Raw genomic sequence first — 15,846 nt, forward strand, 5'->3', positions numbered from 1 at the left:
ATGTGCTGAAAATATCAACTTCAATTGGATTATGCCACTGGGATCTGTGGGATTTTGTTTCAACAGCTAGCATAACCATATCTAAAATTACAGGACTCTAAAATGTTGTGGGGTTCTATAAATGCAGCATTCTGAAATGGACAATAAAATTGTTTCATACAGGAGGACAAACTGGTGATCTAGGGTCTAGAAGTATGCCAACAAAAAAATAGTCAAAATAACGAGGGATATTTAACGTATTAAAAAACAAACATGGAAAGAGGCTTCCCAAATAAGAGAAAAAGAAGATAATCCATATGTTTCAAACCGTAGAAGTAGAGAGTTGTTGGGAAATAAATTTCAAAATAGGAAAAACTGTCTAACAGTTCTTCAAGAAAAGGGAAGAAGGAGAAGAAACAGTTTAGTAAAAAGTACAGTATTTAGGCCAAGCACAGTGGCTCATGCCTGTAATCCCAACACTCTGGAAGGTCAAGAGTTCAAGACCAGCCTGGCCAACACAGTGAAACCCCGATTCTACTAAAAATAAAAAAATTAGCCAGGTGTAATGGCATACACCTGTAACCCCAGCTACTCAGACAAAACGATCTCTGGAACCCGGGAGGTGGAGGTTGTAGTGAGCTGAGATTGCCCCACTGCATTCCAGCCCTGGGTGATAGAGTGAGATTCCAACATATACACACACACACACACACACACACACACACACAGAGTACATTACTAGATATATTTAAGCAGAGGATAATGTAGAAAAGATTACTGCAGTGGATAAAGTCAGGCCACATCACTAAGATTCCTTCAACCTCTGAAAGCAAATGACTAGAAACAAACACGGTCAATTTCTACTTAATAACAGACTGTCTTTTCTAATAGAATTACATAAAACACTGGCTCTTTGTATGGGCTCCCTGTATTTACATACCATGCGGACTAACAGGCTAGGGAGAAAGGGGACAGAGGTGGTGGTCATAAACTGAAGCTCAACGGACATCAAGGATGCTAAGGAAGGAGCTCCTACATGATGTGAGAGGATACACTCTGGACTCTCAGGATTTCAAAGGTTAATTCCAAGTCGAAAATGTGTAACTCCAAGCACACAAACCAGATTTCAGCTAAGCCATCCATATTTATAACAGCTAAACTCAAAAGATCGAAAAAGCAGAAAATAGCCATGGTACAAGTTAAATTTAAAACCTACAGTCAAAAAACAGATTTTGTTTTTTGGTTTTTGTTTTTTGAGACAGGGTCTCACTCTGTCACTGAGGCTGGAGTACATTGGCACTATCACAGGTTACTGCACCTAGTCTTCCCTGGCTCAAGCCATCCTCCCACCTCAGCCTCCCAAGTAGCTGGGACTACAGGAACACACCACCACGCCTGGCTAATTTTTGTATTTTTTGTAGAGGCGGGATTTCGCCATGTCACCCGGTCTGGTCTTGAACTCCTGGACTCAAGCAATCCACCCAGCTTGGGCTCCCAAAGCACTGGGATTACAGGCGTGAGCTACCCAGCCAGGCAAGAAATACCAGGTTTTAATGAGCCTCATAAGAAAGCTCAAATAATAACAAACAGGAACGGGGACTTACGTACTAATTTAAACAGAGATATCAACGCTCACCATCTGAAGATGTTGTCCGCTTAGTAGTCTCTGCCCAGGCAGGTACTCCTCCCATGGCATGTTGGAATCTAAGCAAAGATATTTGAAAAGTAAATTTACGGCAACCACTACATGTCCATAAAGCTTGACACATTTAAAGCATATAGGTTGGATCACCCTTGAGAATATGTATGGACTCTCTTTCAAAGAAGTTAACTATCTTTAAGAACAGAAGTTATCTTTACTCACACAGAACAGTCCCAACTTGCCTATATTGGAAACTTCCATGAACCTCTGCCCACTTAAACTAGTCCTGGATACATATTTTTTGTTAATTATTTTCATCTAGTTACATGGTTGTCTTATTTGTTCATATCAACACACCCTGGATATCAGGACTATGTAAAGAAGTCTCTGTGGTTTATGCCACAGTACATAGACTACACACTAGAACACGTCTGAAAGAAATTGACCAGATTGGTAAGAATATACAAAACCTCATTATATATCATCTGAATAAAACAAGTACTTCACTCTGGCAAAAGTAAGCTTTAATAGAAGCATGATAGCTGTGTTCTTAAGAACTGGTACCTGGAAGAGGGCAAAGAGTTGTTTTAATTTTTTGATGCAGAAGTACAGACTAGCTCATTAAGCTAAGCCCACTAGCCATAAACAACTAGAAACCTGGACAAAACATATGAAACAACTTTTTTCGGAAACTGGATGACAGCATAGGACTATGATCCCTCAGGGAAGGGAAATAAGCAAGATGAACCCCATCACCACCACGAAATTTCCCCTAACAGCGTTTATAAAACCCTGGCACAAAGCTGAGAAAAAGATCAGACTTGAAAGAAACTGACACAATTGGACTTTCAGGGGCAGTGTACGGTACACATCATCTTAAGATACTCCTCACCAAAATATGTCATTGAATTCTAACCAAGACTTTAAGCCCAACTTAAGAGGAATTACAGATGACAGAACAAGTTAAACAACACAAAGAAAAAATAATCAGATTGAGGGAAGAGGAAATGCGAAGTGACTAATTAATGGAGAGTTTTCTTTCGAGGTGATAAAAATGTTTTAGAACGAAAAAAAAAAAAAAAACCAAAAGAAATGTTTTAGAACTACACTGAAGAGGTGGTGGCACAACATTCTAAATATACTAAATGCCACCAAATTTACACTTTAAAATGGCTAACACTGTTATGTGAATTTCACCTCAATAAAAAAAAGGAATCTTAAAATTTCAGAATGTGGGATATTCTACAACAGGTCTGAACACTTAAAAGATAGGTAATGGCTGAGCACAGTAGTACACGTCTGTATTCCCAGCACTTTGGGAAGCCAAGAAGGGCAGACTGCTTGAGCCCAGTTCAAGGCCAGCCTGGGCAACATGGCAAAAAACCTCATCTCTACAAAAAAATACAAAAATTACCTGGGCATGGTGGCATGCACCTGTAGTCCCAGCTACTCAGGAGGCTGAGGTGGGAGGATTTCTTGAGCCCAGGAGCTCAAGACCAGCCTGAGCAATGGAGTGCAACCCCGTTTCTACAAAAAAATTTTAAAAATTAAGGTGGTAAAGGCCTGTAGTCCCAGCTATGGGGAGCCCAGGAGGTAGAGGTTACAATGAGCCATGACAGCACCACTCCATTTCAGCCTGGGTGACAGAGTGAGACCCTACCTCAAAAAAAAATAAATAAATTTAAGGGACATAAAATCCAAATAAAATGTATGCACCTTACAACAATTGGAGAAACTAACATGGACTAGCCATAAACTATTTATTTTAGGTATGACAATGGTATTGTGAATATGAAGAAAAACATCCTTAATCTTAGGAGATGCACATTGATAAATTTATAGGTTAAGTGTCCCATTATCTGTACCTTACTCTCAAATACATTGGGAAAGCACACACATCCCCCAAATATATATAGCAAATATAACAAAATGTTAAAAACCATTGAACCCAGGTGGCAGCCATTTAAATTTTTGAAAATGTTCATATTATAAAATTATGATTAACCACATGCAAATGAACAAGCAAGTAAGCAATATCATCACTGATTATATTTGAGTGGTAAGATTATAATTTTTTTCCAAATTTTCTTTGTGTTTGTGCTTTGTCCCCTCTCCTCTAAAACTACAGAAATTCAGTCACTGCCCGCAATAGTAATCCTCTGTTTCAAAATGGAAAACTACACAAGAAGCAGTTACAGTTAATGACTGGGCATTGGTTATACACACCTCTTGGTAAATCATACGAAAAAAGACACTTACTCTTCTTTAAGTCTCTTTTTAAGGTTGTCTTTCGAAAGTTTACTTTCGCTAGCATTTTTCATCATATCTTTCCGAAACCGATTGTTCATCATGTCAACCCTACAAAACCAGAACAGCATATTTTTAAATAACTTTTAAACAGTTAATATAAATAGCTGCTGCTTTTAGCACCTGGAGAAAAATGTTTAATGAAACGATGTAAGTCAAGGTTTTTAAGATGTGAACATTTCAAATGCATCTTCTCTGTTCTTCCTAAAACAAAAAAGTAGTCTCCAATATTTCAGATCATCTGGTTTACACTTTGGGGAGCTAGTATTTGAGAAAATTCATCATGACTTATCTACACAAAGTTTATGAAATTATCCAAAATAAATCCCAGGTAAATCGAAGAGTTAAATATATAAAGAGCAAACCTTAGGCCCGGTGTGGTGGCTCACTCCTGTAATCCCAGCACTTTGGGAGGCTGAGGCGGGCAGATCACGAGGTCAAGAGATCGAGACCATCCTGGCCAACATGGTGAAACCCACCTCTACTAAAAATACAGAAATTGGCTGGACTTGGTGGCACACACCTGTAATCCCAGCTACTCAGGAGGCCGAGGCAGAAGAACCACTTGAACCCGGGAGGCGGAGGTTGAAATGAGCTCAGATTGTGCCACTGCACTCCAGCCTGGGCAAAAAAGTGAGACTGTCTCAAAAAACAAAACAAAACAAAACAAAAAACAAAAGTCAGGCATACTGGCTCATGCCTGCAATCCCAGCACTTTGGGAGTCAGAAATGGGCGCATCACTGAAGGTCCAGCCTGGCCAACGTGGTGGAATCCCGTCTCTACTAAAAATACAAAATTAGTCCAGCGTGGTGGCAGGAGCCTATAATCCCATCGACTCGGGAGGCTGAGGCAGGTGAATCGCCTGAACCTGGGAAGCAGAGGTTGCAGTGAGCCAAGATCATGCCACTGTACTCTAGCCCAGGCAAGAAGAGCGAAACTCAGTCTCAAAAAAAAAAAAGAGCAAACTTTGAAATACTATGAAGTAAAAATACAGGCAAACATTTGTCTCTCTCTGATAAAGAACGACTTACTATTAAAAACAGCAGTAAAAATAATGAAGGAAAAGATTCACAGATTTGACTACATAAAAATTTAAAACTTCTATGCACAGAAAGCTGGGGAAAACCTACAATAAATCTAATATATAAAGGTTTGAAATTCTCAATATGTCAGGAACTAACATACCAAGATTATTTAAAAAGTATCCAACAGACAAAGACATAATAAAGAATATTTATAAGAAATGAGGCCAGGCATGGTGGCTCATGTTTGTAACCCCAGCACTTTAGGAGGCCGAGGCAAGCAGGTCACTTGAGGTCAACAGTTCAAGACCAGTGTGGCCAACATGGTAAAACCCTGTCTCTACTAAAAATACAAAAATTAGCTGAGCATGGTGGCATGTTCCTGTCGTCCCAGCTACCTGGGAGGCTGAAGCAGGAGAATCGCTTGAACCTGTTAGGTGGAGGTTGCAGTGAGCCAAGATCGCGCCACTGAACTCCAGCCTGGATGAAAGGATTAGAGTCTCGAAAAAAAAAAAAAAATGACAATGACTAAACACAGAAACGTTTTCCCAAAACAAATTGGGTAGAGATACTACCCACGACCAAACTGACAAAGTCTGAAAAAAAACAAATAAACCATTGCATCTAAGAATGGACTGAGGCCGGGCGCGGTGGCTCACGCTTGTAATCCCAGCACTCTGGGAGGCCAAGATGGGCGGATCACGAGGTCAGGAGATCAAGACCATCCTGGCTAACACGGTGAAACCCCGTCTCTACCAAAAATATAAAAAATTAGCCAGGTGTGGTGGCGGGCACCTGTAGTCCCAGCTACTGGGGAGGCGAGGCAGGAGAATGGCATGAACCCAGGAGACGGAGCTTGCAGTGAGCCGAGATCGCGCCACTGCACTCCAGCCTGGGTAACAGAGCAAGACTCTCTCTCGGAAAAAAAAAAAAAGGAATGAACTGAAACTGACACCTTTCAATGGGAACGCAAACTGGCAGAACCTCAAAGCATGCAGTCTGGCAGTACTTAACATGAGCCTTAAAAATAACTGTGCTCTTTGATCAAGTAATTCTACCTCAAAGAATCTTTCCCAAGGCAACAAATTAGAAAATAAAGGTTTCTTCATAAAGAGGTAAACATAAACATTAATGCTGAGATAATTTGCATTAAAGGGAAAAGTAAGGCTGGGCACAGCAGTTCATGCCTGTAATCCCAGCACTTTGGGAGGCAGAGACGGGTGCATACCCGAGGTCAGGAGCTCAAGACCAGCCTGGCCAACACAGCAAAACTCCGTCTCTACTAACAATACAAAAATTAGCCAGGCATGGTGGCACACACCTGTAGTCCCAGCTACTCGGGAGGCTGAGGCAGGAGAATCACTTGAATCTGGCAGGCAGAGGTTGCAGTAAGCGAAGATTGCATCACTGCACTCCAGCCTAGGTGAAACAGCAAGACTCAAAAAAAGTCTCAAAAAAAGTAATTTTTTAAAAAAAGGTAAAAAGAAAATCTACCCAACAACAGCCATGTAAATTATGGTTAGTTCACATAATGGACTACAACAGAGCCATTTTAAAATGTCTATTTTTTTTTTAAGTAGGGAGAAATGCTTACAAACAACTTTATGTAGAAACTTTATGTAGAAAAAAGCAAAATGTTATATCAAGAATACAGTACATTCTCATCTATGACAGTTCCTATGGTGTGAGCTACCTTCTTTTTAGCCTTTACTCAGTTTCAGGCACTGTGCTAGAAGTTCTACATGTACTATTTCATTTAATCCCAACAAACTTCTGATGTAGTTACTATCACTGTGCCCATTTCACAAAGGAAAAAATGTAGGTTCCAAACTGCCCATGGTCAATTAGAAACTGGCCAAATGAGGAGGCAAATTGAGACCTGACTTCGAACACTGTATTCTCTTAGCTATCGTATACAGCAAAGAGGAGACTGAGACAGAAGTATGACAACATGCTAACAGCAGTTCTCGCTCGGTGGTGGGATTAGGAACCATGGAAGATCTTTTCTATATTTTCAAGTATTTTTCAAATCTTCCCTTAATCACAAATTGGTAAAAAGAATGATTTTTAAATCTGCAAAATAACTTTTTTAAATGTCCAGAGGGATTCAGAAGAAAAGTCAGGCAACTTACATTTCCTCATCTTCATCATCTTCATCCACCCAAACTGGCTTCTTTTGAGGTGGAAAATTACCTTTTGCTTCATTCTCCACTTCTGAGTCACCCGAGTCTTCATGTCCTTGAACCTACAGCAGACAAAACACCCTCAAGCACTGAGATTTTCCTATTCCATGACTGCAGACACATAGGCCTTATACCCAAATGGTTCACAGAATGTTTTCTCTACCACTCGCCGATGAAATAATGGGACAGAATGCTACCACTGCAAATGCTGGAGGCAAAGGCAGAAAATGGAGAAACCAGAGAATGGCACCACCAGCTGGACAGGTGAGGCAAGATGGAACAGCCGAGGAGAAAAAGTCAACACTCAACACGCAGAAAGGAAAACACCAAGCAAGACAAGAACAAAAGGTGAGTCTGCAGATGAAACGAGGAGAAATGTCAGAACTACAGAAATTACAGGACCGGAGGCAAACTAGAGTCAAAGATATCTCCATTTTCCTAACCTGTTTTTGACCCCCTACCTCCTTAAGAAACTTTATACCAGCAGAGTGCAGTACCTCATGCCTGTAATCCCAACACTTTCAGAGGTCAAGGTGGGAGGACTGCTTGGACCCAGGAGTTCGAGTCCAGCCTGGGGAACATAGGGAGACCTCGTCTCTACAAAAAAATTTTTTTAATTAGCTTGGTGTGGTGGTGTGCACCTGTGGCCCCAGCTAGCTACTTGGGAGGCAGAGACAGGAGGATCACCTGAGCCTAGGAGGATGAAGCTGCCTTCTGAGCTTAAAGTACTCGGAGAATTGTGCAGGTGTAACTTATCTGTGACCAATAGGAAGAGCAACCAGTTACTATTAGCAAAAGGGAACTGGAAGACTAATAGGTGTCGCTGCACTCCAATCTGGGTAACAGGGTGAGACTGTATCTCTAAATAAGAAAATAATAAATACATTTATACCATCAAATCTAAATTCTAATATTATAAATGTATACCATAAAGTTTATACTATGAAATCTAAATCTAGGCCAGGCGCAGTGGCTCACACTTGTAGTCCCAGCACTTTGGGAGGCCGAGGCGGGCAGATCATGAGGTCAGGAGTTTGAGACCAGCCTGGCCAACATGGTGAAACCCTGTCTCTACTAAAGATACCAAAAAAAAAAAAAAAAAATTAGCCAGGCGTGGTGGCACACACCTGTAATCCCAGCTACTTGGGAGGCAGGAGAACTGCTCGAACCTGGGAGGCGGAGGTTGCAGTGAGCCGAGATGGGGCCACTGCACTCCAGCCTGGGCAACAGGGCGCGACTCCGTCTCAAAAAAAGAAAAAAAAACTTTGGGAGGCCGAGACGGGCGGATCACGAGGTCAGGAGATCCAGACCATCCTGGCTAACACGGTGAAACCCCGTCTCTACTAAAAAAATACAAAAAACTAGCCGGGCGAGGTGGCAGGCGCCTATAGTCCCAGCTACTCGGGAGGCTGAGGCAGGAGAATGGCGTTAACCCGGGAAGCGGAGCTTGCAGTGAGCTGAGATCTGGCCACTGCACTCCAGCCTGGGCGACAGAGCGAGACTCCGTCTCAAAAAAAAAAAAAAAAAAAAACCTAAACCATAGAATACCCCTTGAAGTGAGTTTGAGCTTCCTAAAACCACAGGACAGAAATGTCCAAGTGGTTTCTACTTGCTCTACTACCAGTCTAATAAACAGACTTCAAACCCAACAGCTCCCACCTCAGTACACTCTTCCTTTTCCAGACGACAAAACTGTCACAAAGTTCAGTTTCCAGTAGCAGTTCTGTACTTCCCAAATAGATTGCTGCCACTTCTCCCACAAGCACCCGAAGGAGGCTCTGGTAAGCAGCTGACATTAGATGGGTCAGCATTTGTGTAAGAAACATGGACTGGGTCATTTTCGGTGCGCTTTCCTCCGCCCCCTATCTAAAATTTCACAGGCCTCCTCTAGACACGCTCATCTCCCTTTACCGTATGTCCTTTTTTCTCTTCAGCACTTGTCACCAACAAACCTGAAGTTTACCGGTTTATCTCATCTATCTTGTCTCTGCCACTAGCATACAAGCTCCAAGAGGCAGGGATTTTTGTCAGTTTTGTCCATTGCTGTGTCTCCTCCAGTGCCTAGAACAATGTCTGGGACTCTCTCAAAAAAAGCCTGGTATAGAATTAAATGGATAGCAAAATGTGTGCAAAAAGTATGATGAATCACGCAGGGTTTGCCATTGCCAGAGAGGGTATCTGGCAACCAACAGGTTCCCCAATATTTGCTAAATGAACGAAATTCACGATCATTCCCAAAACCCTGTGGGTCTCACAGTCACATGGGGAGATAGTTACAACGCAGATGCCCAGGCCCGTGCCCACGAATTGATTCCATCAACGAAATGGAATTCCTAGATCACAAGGAACTGAGGCAGGTGATCAAAAGACCACATTCTTTGGGGAGAGGCTAGCGGAGCCCAGCAGCGGCGAAAGATGCTCACTACCACAGTTCGCAAAGCAGATACCCGAGCAGCGGCGCCTCCGGGGGCGGAGAAAGGCGCGGTCCCCGCCCTCCAGACACTTTCAGTCTGGAGCAGGGAGGCGAGGGACCCGCAGCTGCGACCCTCGGCGCCCGCGTTCTCAGGCTCCCTCCCACCTGAGCGCTCCCCGCCGCCGCAGGTCGCCCAGGCTCCGCCCCCCAGAGCTTCACCGCCCACCGCGCGCCCCGCCCGAGCGCGCCCAGCCCGCGCGCCGCGGCCTCCCTCACCCGCGGGCCCCGCAGACGCCGCAGCAGAGCGTCCTCGTCGTTCTCGACATCGCCGAAGACCAGCTCCTCCAAGCACCGCTCCACGGCCGGTTTGTCCTCCTCCAGCGTCAGGCGGTTCCGCTGCCGGAGCCGTCTCTCCTCCTCCGCCGCCGCGACTGCAATCGCAGCGGCCGCAGCGCTCGGCCGGGCCGGCGGTTTCCGCTGGGATGAAGGGGCAGGCTTTTGGGGAGGCCGGCCTGGCCCTGCTCCGGCTTTCCAGTCCGGCCTCGTTCCGGGCTTCCGTTTCGGCTTCGCTCCGGTTCTCCGGTCCAGTTTCATTCGTCTCCTCCGTTCCGGCGGCATCGTTAGGTTTGAGGAGAAACGCAGGCGCTCACGTGGAACCTCGCTGCGCATGCGCCCAGGCACCTCCCTGGCCGCCGCCGCCGAAGCCCCTGGGGCCGGAAAGAGCCTGCGCAGCCTCTTGCCACGTGACCAGCACTCCCTCCCTCTACGTAACTCTCACTCCCCTACCCAGCCCCGCCCCGTGTGGGAGTTCCTCCGGGAGGGCCAATCTTCCGGGTGTAGGGGGAAGCGGCGTGACTGGAGTGGAAAATTTTTCCAACACAACTTCCCAGCTGCAACATATTGAAAGGAGCGCAAGAAAGCCCGAGTATACACTCGGACAGCTGAATGAAACTTCTGCTTTTCCTGTTGACTTTAACCAGTGGATTTAACACAAGCTCCAATGCGCTTTCCACCTCTCGTCTTGGTACGGTCCTTGGAGTACGGAGCCTGCAGAGGGTCCCACGCTGGAAGCGAGTGAGGAGGGTATGTAGGGAAGTGGGCCAATCGGGGCGCGGGTCACGGCGCAGGCGCGCTGGGGAGGGAGGGCTATGCTAATGTTGTTGATATCCTGGGGCCACCCGAGTTAAAGGGGGGAAATCCGGGGGCTGCCGCAGCCGCCACCGGTCTGGGCCCAGCCGGGGGCCCCCTGTAGTCGCCGCAGTCCTGGGGAGAGGCACCTGCCCCCAGCCCGGGGAGGGGGCGCCGCGGGCTCGGGGAGCACGGACAACCCCTACCCATGAGGCCCTGATGGAAAACACAAAGGATCTGGTGAGAGCCGAGCGCGGCAGCCGCTTTGTGTGCCAGGTGGGGGGGACGCCTGCAGCTCCCCGACCCCAGGAATCCCGCAGCTCCCTGACCCTGCTCCCTGGCCTGCTTCTCCATCCCACGCCCCCTCAATCTCCGGAGCCCCCCCTCCCCCTTCCAGCCGTTAAACGATTCAGGGGTTCCCCTCCCCCCACCCCGTCAGCCCTGGACTCGTTGGGGTTCTCTCCATCTCCTCCACCCTCTAGAAGAAAAATTCGAGAAGAAAGTTTTTCTCTGCGTCCTGCCCCCGCCCCCTGCTCTGGCTAGGGGGGAAAGGCTGGATCCGAGACTTTTCCTTTTTTAGCCACCCAGGGTGGGAGAGTGGAGTAGTCCTCTCTTCTTCGCGGGGAGGGGGAGCATAGTTTTGGTGCTTTGCAGGGGTAGGAGTCTGTCCGCCTTGGGGCCAGTGCCGCGAGGCGGTTTGCACGTGGAGGTGGAAATATTCAAAGGGGGCGGGGTGGGCACGTGCGGGAGAGGTGGGAGTGGTGTTTGGGAAGCAGCCTCCAAGGCTGCGTATTTAAAAGGGTTTCAAGTCGGTGGGCTTCTATGACCATTGCGTTCTCCTTTGTGAAATAAGAATCCTAACATTTCAGAGTCGGAAGAGACATTAGAGGTCATCTAAAGCAGCCGTCCCCTCTGCAGCCTCTCTGACAAGTGGTAGGTAGTCTGACCCCTGCTTAAACCCCTAAAAGCACTGAGCGCTCACTACTGCCCTGGAAAGCCCATTTTTCAGTAGTTCTAATTGTTGTCTGCCTACCCTTGTTAGACCCTTCAGTCTCTCATTCATGTCCTGGTTAAGTTGCTCCTTTTTTTACTTCTCAAATTTTCTCTCACATCCTCCTCACCCACCCACTGCTCATTGGCCTATATTTTGTGTGCCAGGAAAGAACAGCAGGGAAGTGGAGGAAAGGGGGGTTGAGAGATAGTGAGGGCCAGCCGAAAACTTTGCTGGGTCAGTGTCAAATGTGCTGCCTTACATGCCTGAAGGTGTTTTTTCTACAGGAAGCTAAATAATTACAATATGGGAATTTCATGCCTGTTTTCTCTCACGAGTGCATCTTTTTGAGGTCAGAAATTTCAGCGTCATCTCCGTTGTTCTTGTATCGCAAAACACATTTGCGGATTACCTAAATCACTTCTCCTAAGGATGTCTAAAACTGTTAGGGATGGTACTGAAGCATCACCTGATAGAGGGATGATTAGATGATTACCGCCCCCACCCATTTGACCTGTGTTCCTCGGGAGCTAGTCTTTCCTCCAGGGGTCCCTCTTCCAAATGCTTTTACTCCTTTTTTTTTTTTTTTTTAAGTAACTATCTTTTATGAGATTTGAAATTTATGGACCATTTTAATACTTGTTTAGAGTTTACAATATTTTTAATTCTCCTTATACTAGCATACACCAGTACTTATCCCTGGCTGGTTGAGATAGGTCAGTTGAAACTATTGTCACTGGGTGTTTCTTTAACATTCTCCTTCATTTGGTGAGCTGTGCTGCCTCCAAAAGTAGTTTTATTGGCCTAAGAGTCTTGGATGTGCCTGTTTCTCCCTAATATGGTGAAGTGGGGGGTCAAGACATAACAGATATAATGTAGAAATAATGCATCTGATTTAAAAGCCAGCAAATAAATTTCACCTTAAGCCCCAGTCTCCTATTTAAAAGGTTAGACTCAATTTTTCTTTCCTCCTTTTATAACTTAGAGACTATTGCTTTGCTCTTGTGTACTTAGACGGTTATTTTATTTTTCGTTTGTTTACCTCAACACCAAAGAGTGTTTAGAAAGAAAATAGCTGTGCTTTTTTTTTTTTTTTTTTTTTTTTTTTTTTTTTTTTTTGCATCACCTCCTTCTCTGAATAACAAGTAGCTTCTATCTAGAACCCCATACTGAATGCTTGTAAGTACCTTGCAAATTATGGTAACATCTGTCTTGAATAAGTATTTGTTCATAGTGCCTTATGTTGTTGCGTCATGTTTTTTAACCATCCAATTTCTAACTTTCTGTAACGTTTGACATAAAATATTTCCTCTAAATCTACTCACTAGAATTCAGCTTGTGAAAAAAGAATCAATAGAGCTGTAATAATAGTATTTTTAACATTTTAGTTAATAAGGAGTTCCAGGTTGTTTTCCTGCGTACTTTAAACGTGAACTGTCATGACTTAAGTTGACTGACTTTGGAGACATTTGCATTCTAAACATACTAGACAGGAACAACTGGTTTTATTTTTAAGACACTGCCATATTCTTTAAAGCTGATTATATGTTGACCTTATTATCTAAACCTTTCTAGATGTTTTAGTGCTTCTTTTAGTCCCTCAAATTATGTTGAAAATTGAAACACTTTAAATTGTTTTCAAACATAACAGTGGTCAAAGGAAAATATAGTTTAAAAGTGAAAACATATTAGTATAAATACTAAAGCACTGAATTACTAAAAGCCAAGAGTGCTCAGTAGTCTGAGTAACCACATTCGAAAATTAGACAGACAAGTGACATTCTTTGGGTTGCTCTTTGTTTCTCAGCTTTTCATCTTTAAAATGTTTGCTAAATAAGATATAACCTTTCACACTTATGTATCATTAGTCTGAGGGTTTCAAAATTCAAGAAAGAGAATAAAACCATCAGGACAATAAAAGAGAAAGGACTTACAATAGTTAAAACAAGCTAAGATGTGTCTCCTAACACCACAGTATTCTTAACTGTCCAAGATGACTTTTGAATTTATGCAAAAATTGCAGATAGATTTAATCATTATTTTTTAATAAACCTTGTCTTAAAGATTTTTTTTACCCGCAAATTTAGAATTTCTCTTCTTGCTTTGCTGGAACCCATGATAAAAGGTGAAAAGGGAAATAATTCCTATTTGAACAAACCCTGAGTATAAGATAGGATGAAGTGATACAGTAGGAAGGGTGCTGGCAGTGAGGTTAATGTCACAATTCTACCACTGATGAGCTCTATGGCCCTTGTTGGACAAGATCCTGTGCCTCTGTTTTCTCATGGCAGTTGAAGGGTTGGTGTAGTATCAGCATAATCCAATAGAAATTTCTGCAGGATGGATATTTCCTAAATCTTTGCTCTCCAGTTACGGTAGTTACTAGCCACATGTGGCTGTTGAGCACTTGAAATGTAACTGGTGGAACTAAAAATTGAAGAACTCAGTTTTTAATTTTGCTCTTTTAATGAATGTAAATTTAAGTAGCCAAATGTGTGGCATACTGGACATACAGACATAGTACAGTGTTTTCTAAGCATAACTAATCATTAGAATTACTTCTTGGAGACTCTTGTTAAAATATAAAACTTCTCTCATTTAACTTATTTAGTAGATATGCAGTGGGTCCTGGGAATGGGTTTTTAACGTATATCCCAGAAAGTTTATCAGATTGGTTAGGGAAACACTCCATTAGGAGATTTCTGAGGTCCCTTCGAGTTCTCACTTTAGCACTGATAATTTAGAATATAGTGCAATAGAAGTGAGCTCTGGACAAAGTCGGCAAGGTAGCTCTCTGAACTGCAATTTTAGGAAAGTTGCGTAACCTCTTTGAAAGCTTCACTTTCCTCATCTGAAATACGGGGTGAACATCAGCCCTTCCTCCTGTAGTTTCTATAAACCTCCACTCAGATGTTATGCCCGCTGTTTAAAAAAATGCAAGCTGCTATAAAAGATGAGACAAGTCATAAGATAAAATGTTAAGATGTGTTCCCAGGCTTTCCTTTTTTTTCCTTTTTCACTGTGTTTAATTCCTACTACTAGTCTGTTAAAACTGATTGTATGCAATACTCATTAGTTTGTTCAACGTTGTGGCCCAATTATTTGGCCACCATTTGCAGTTTAATTGTAGGACGGGAATGTTAAGTCCAATACTTCTTTGTATTTCTGGTGCTAAGCATAATGATTTGTATATATCATTCAATAAATATTGGTTAATATTAGCCAGGTGTAGTGGCTCAAACGCCTGTAATCCCAACACTTTGGGAGCCAAGGGTGGACAGATTGCTTGAGCCCAGGAGTTCAAGATCAGCCTGGGCAACATGGTGAAACCCTGTCTCTACAAAAAAAATAACAAAAATTAGGTGTGGTGGCACACACCTGTAGTCTCAGCTACTCGGTGGCAGAGGTGGGAGGATTGCTTGAGTCTGGTGGGAGACCGAGGTTGAAGTGAGCCATGATTGTGCCACTGGACTCCAGCCTGGGCGACAGAATGAGACTCCATCTCAAAAAAAAAAAAAAAAAAAAAAAGTTTATCATCATGTATTACTTTAAGACTTCTAAGCTTTCAAATTTGCTAGAGGTTATTTTATACACCAGAGAAGTAGCCCCCTTGTGTATATGTATGTGTTTAACCCAACTTTGTTGTTCAGTGGTTATATATCTTCTGAGCAACCAGTTCCAAATATATTTTTTAAAGGTAAACACCAAGAGAATGTTGTTATTTCAGATCAAGTGTTTTTAGGTTATATCAAATCAATATGACATTGAATAAGCTAAGCTGTTTAATTTATTTTCTCACTTTTTTTTTTTTTTTTTTTTTTTGAGATGGAGTCTTGCTCTATCGCCCAGGCTGGAGTGCAGTGGCATGATCTCGGCTCACTGCAACCTCCGCCTCCCGGTTCAAGCCATTCTTTTGCCTCAGCCTCCCGAGTAACTGGGACTACTGGCGAGTGCCACCACACCCAGTTCATTTTTGTATTTTTAATAGAGGCAGGTTTTCACCATATTGGCCAGGCTGGTCTCAAACTCCTGACCTCATGATCTGCTCACCTCAGCCTCCCAAAGTGTTGGGATTACAGGTGTGAGCCACCGCGCCTGGCGCGTCTCTATGTTAACATACTAATAAATGATCTTGTTTGATCGTTCAGACCACATTTGCCCTATAGACCCAACTTCAGTA

The 15,846-nt window shown here is 43.7% G+C and overlaps 2 protein-coding genes across 15 annotated transcripts in view; one reads left to right on the plus strand and one right to left on the minus strand.

Moving 5' to 3' along the window:
• The window catches only part of LOC105472402 (UTP18 small subunit processome component), a 36,816-nt gene extending 26,572 nt beyond the window's left edge, over nucleotides 1-10,244 (minus strand). For both annotated transcript variants that reach the window (XM_011725637.3, XM_011725636.3), the window contains exons 1-4: nucleotides 9,824-10,244; nucleotides 7,084-7,196; nucleotides 3,881-3,979; nucleotides 1,616-1,683 (exon numbers count right to left, since the gene is read on the minus strand). In XM_011725637.3, coding sequence (XP_011723939.1) covers nucleotides 1,616-1,683; nucleotides 3,881-3,979; nucleotides 7,084-7,196; nucleotides 9,824-10,216 — 673 coding nt within the window. In that variant the 5' untranslated portion in view covers nucleotides 10,217-10,244. The remainder of the gene's footprint in view (nucleotides 1-1,615; nucleotides 1,684-3,880; nucleotides 3,980-7,083; nucleotides 7,197-9,823) is intronic.
• LOC105472403 (mbt domain containing 1) overlaps nucleotides 7,417-15,846 on the plus strand; it is an 89,405-nt gene continuing 80,975 nt past the window's right edge. For 6 of the 13 annotated variants that reach the window (XM_011725642.3, XM_071082948.1, XM_071082943.1 and 3 more), the window contains exon 1: nucleotides 10,249-10,630. In XM_011725642.3, the coding sequence (XP_011723944.1) occupies nucleotides 10,493-10,630 (138 nt within the window). In that variant the 5' untranslated portion in view covers nucleotides 10,249-10,492. Of the gene's footprint in view, nucleotides 7,483-10,248; nucleotides 10,631-10,685; nucleotides 10,916-11,544; nucleotides 11,609-15,846 lie in introns of those variants that run through there. The other 7 variants (XM_011725649.3, XM_071082946.1, XM_011725647.3 and 4 more) reach the window with 4 other exon arrangements.

The sequence above is a fragment of the Macaca nemestrina genome, chromosome 17 (genome assembly GCF_043159975.1).
Source record: "Macaca nemestrina isolate mMacNem1 chromosome 17, mMacNem.hap1, whole genome shotgun sequence".
Classification (NCBI taxonomy): Eukaryota; Metazoa; Chordata; class Mammalia; order Primates; family Cercopithecidae; genus Macaca; species Macaca nemestrina.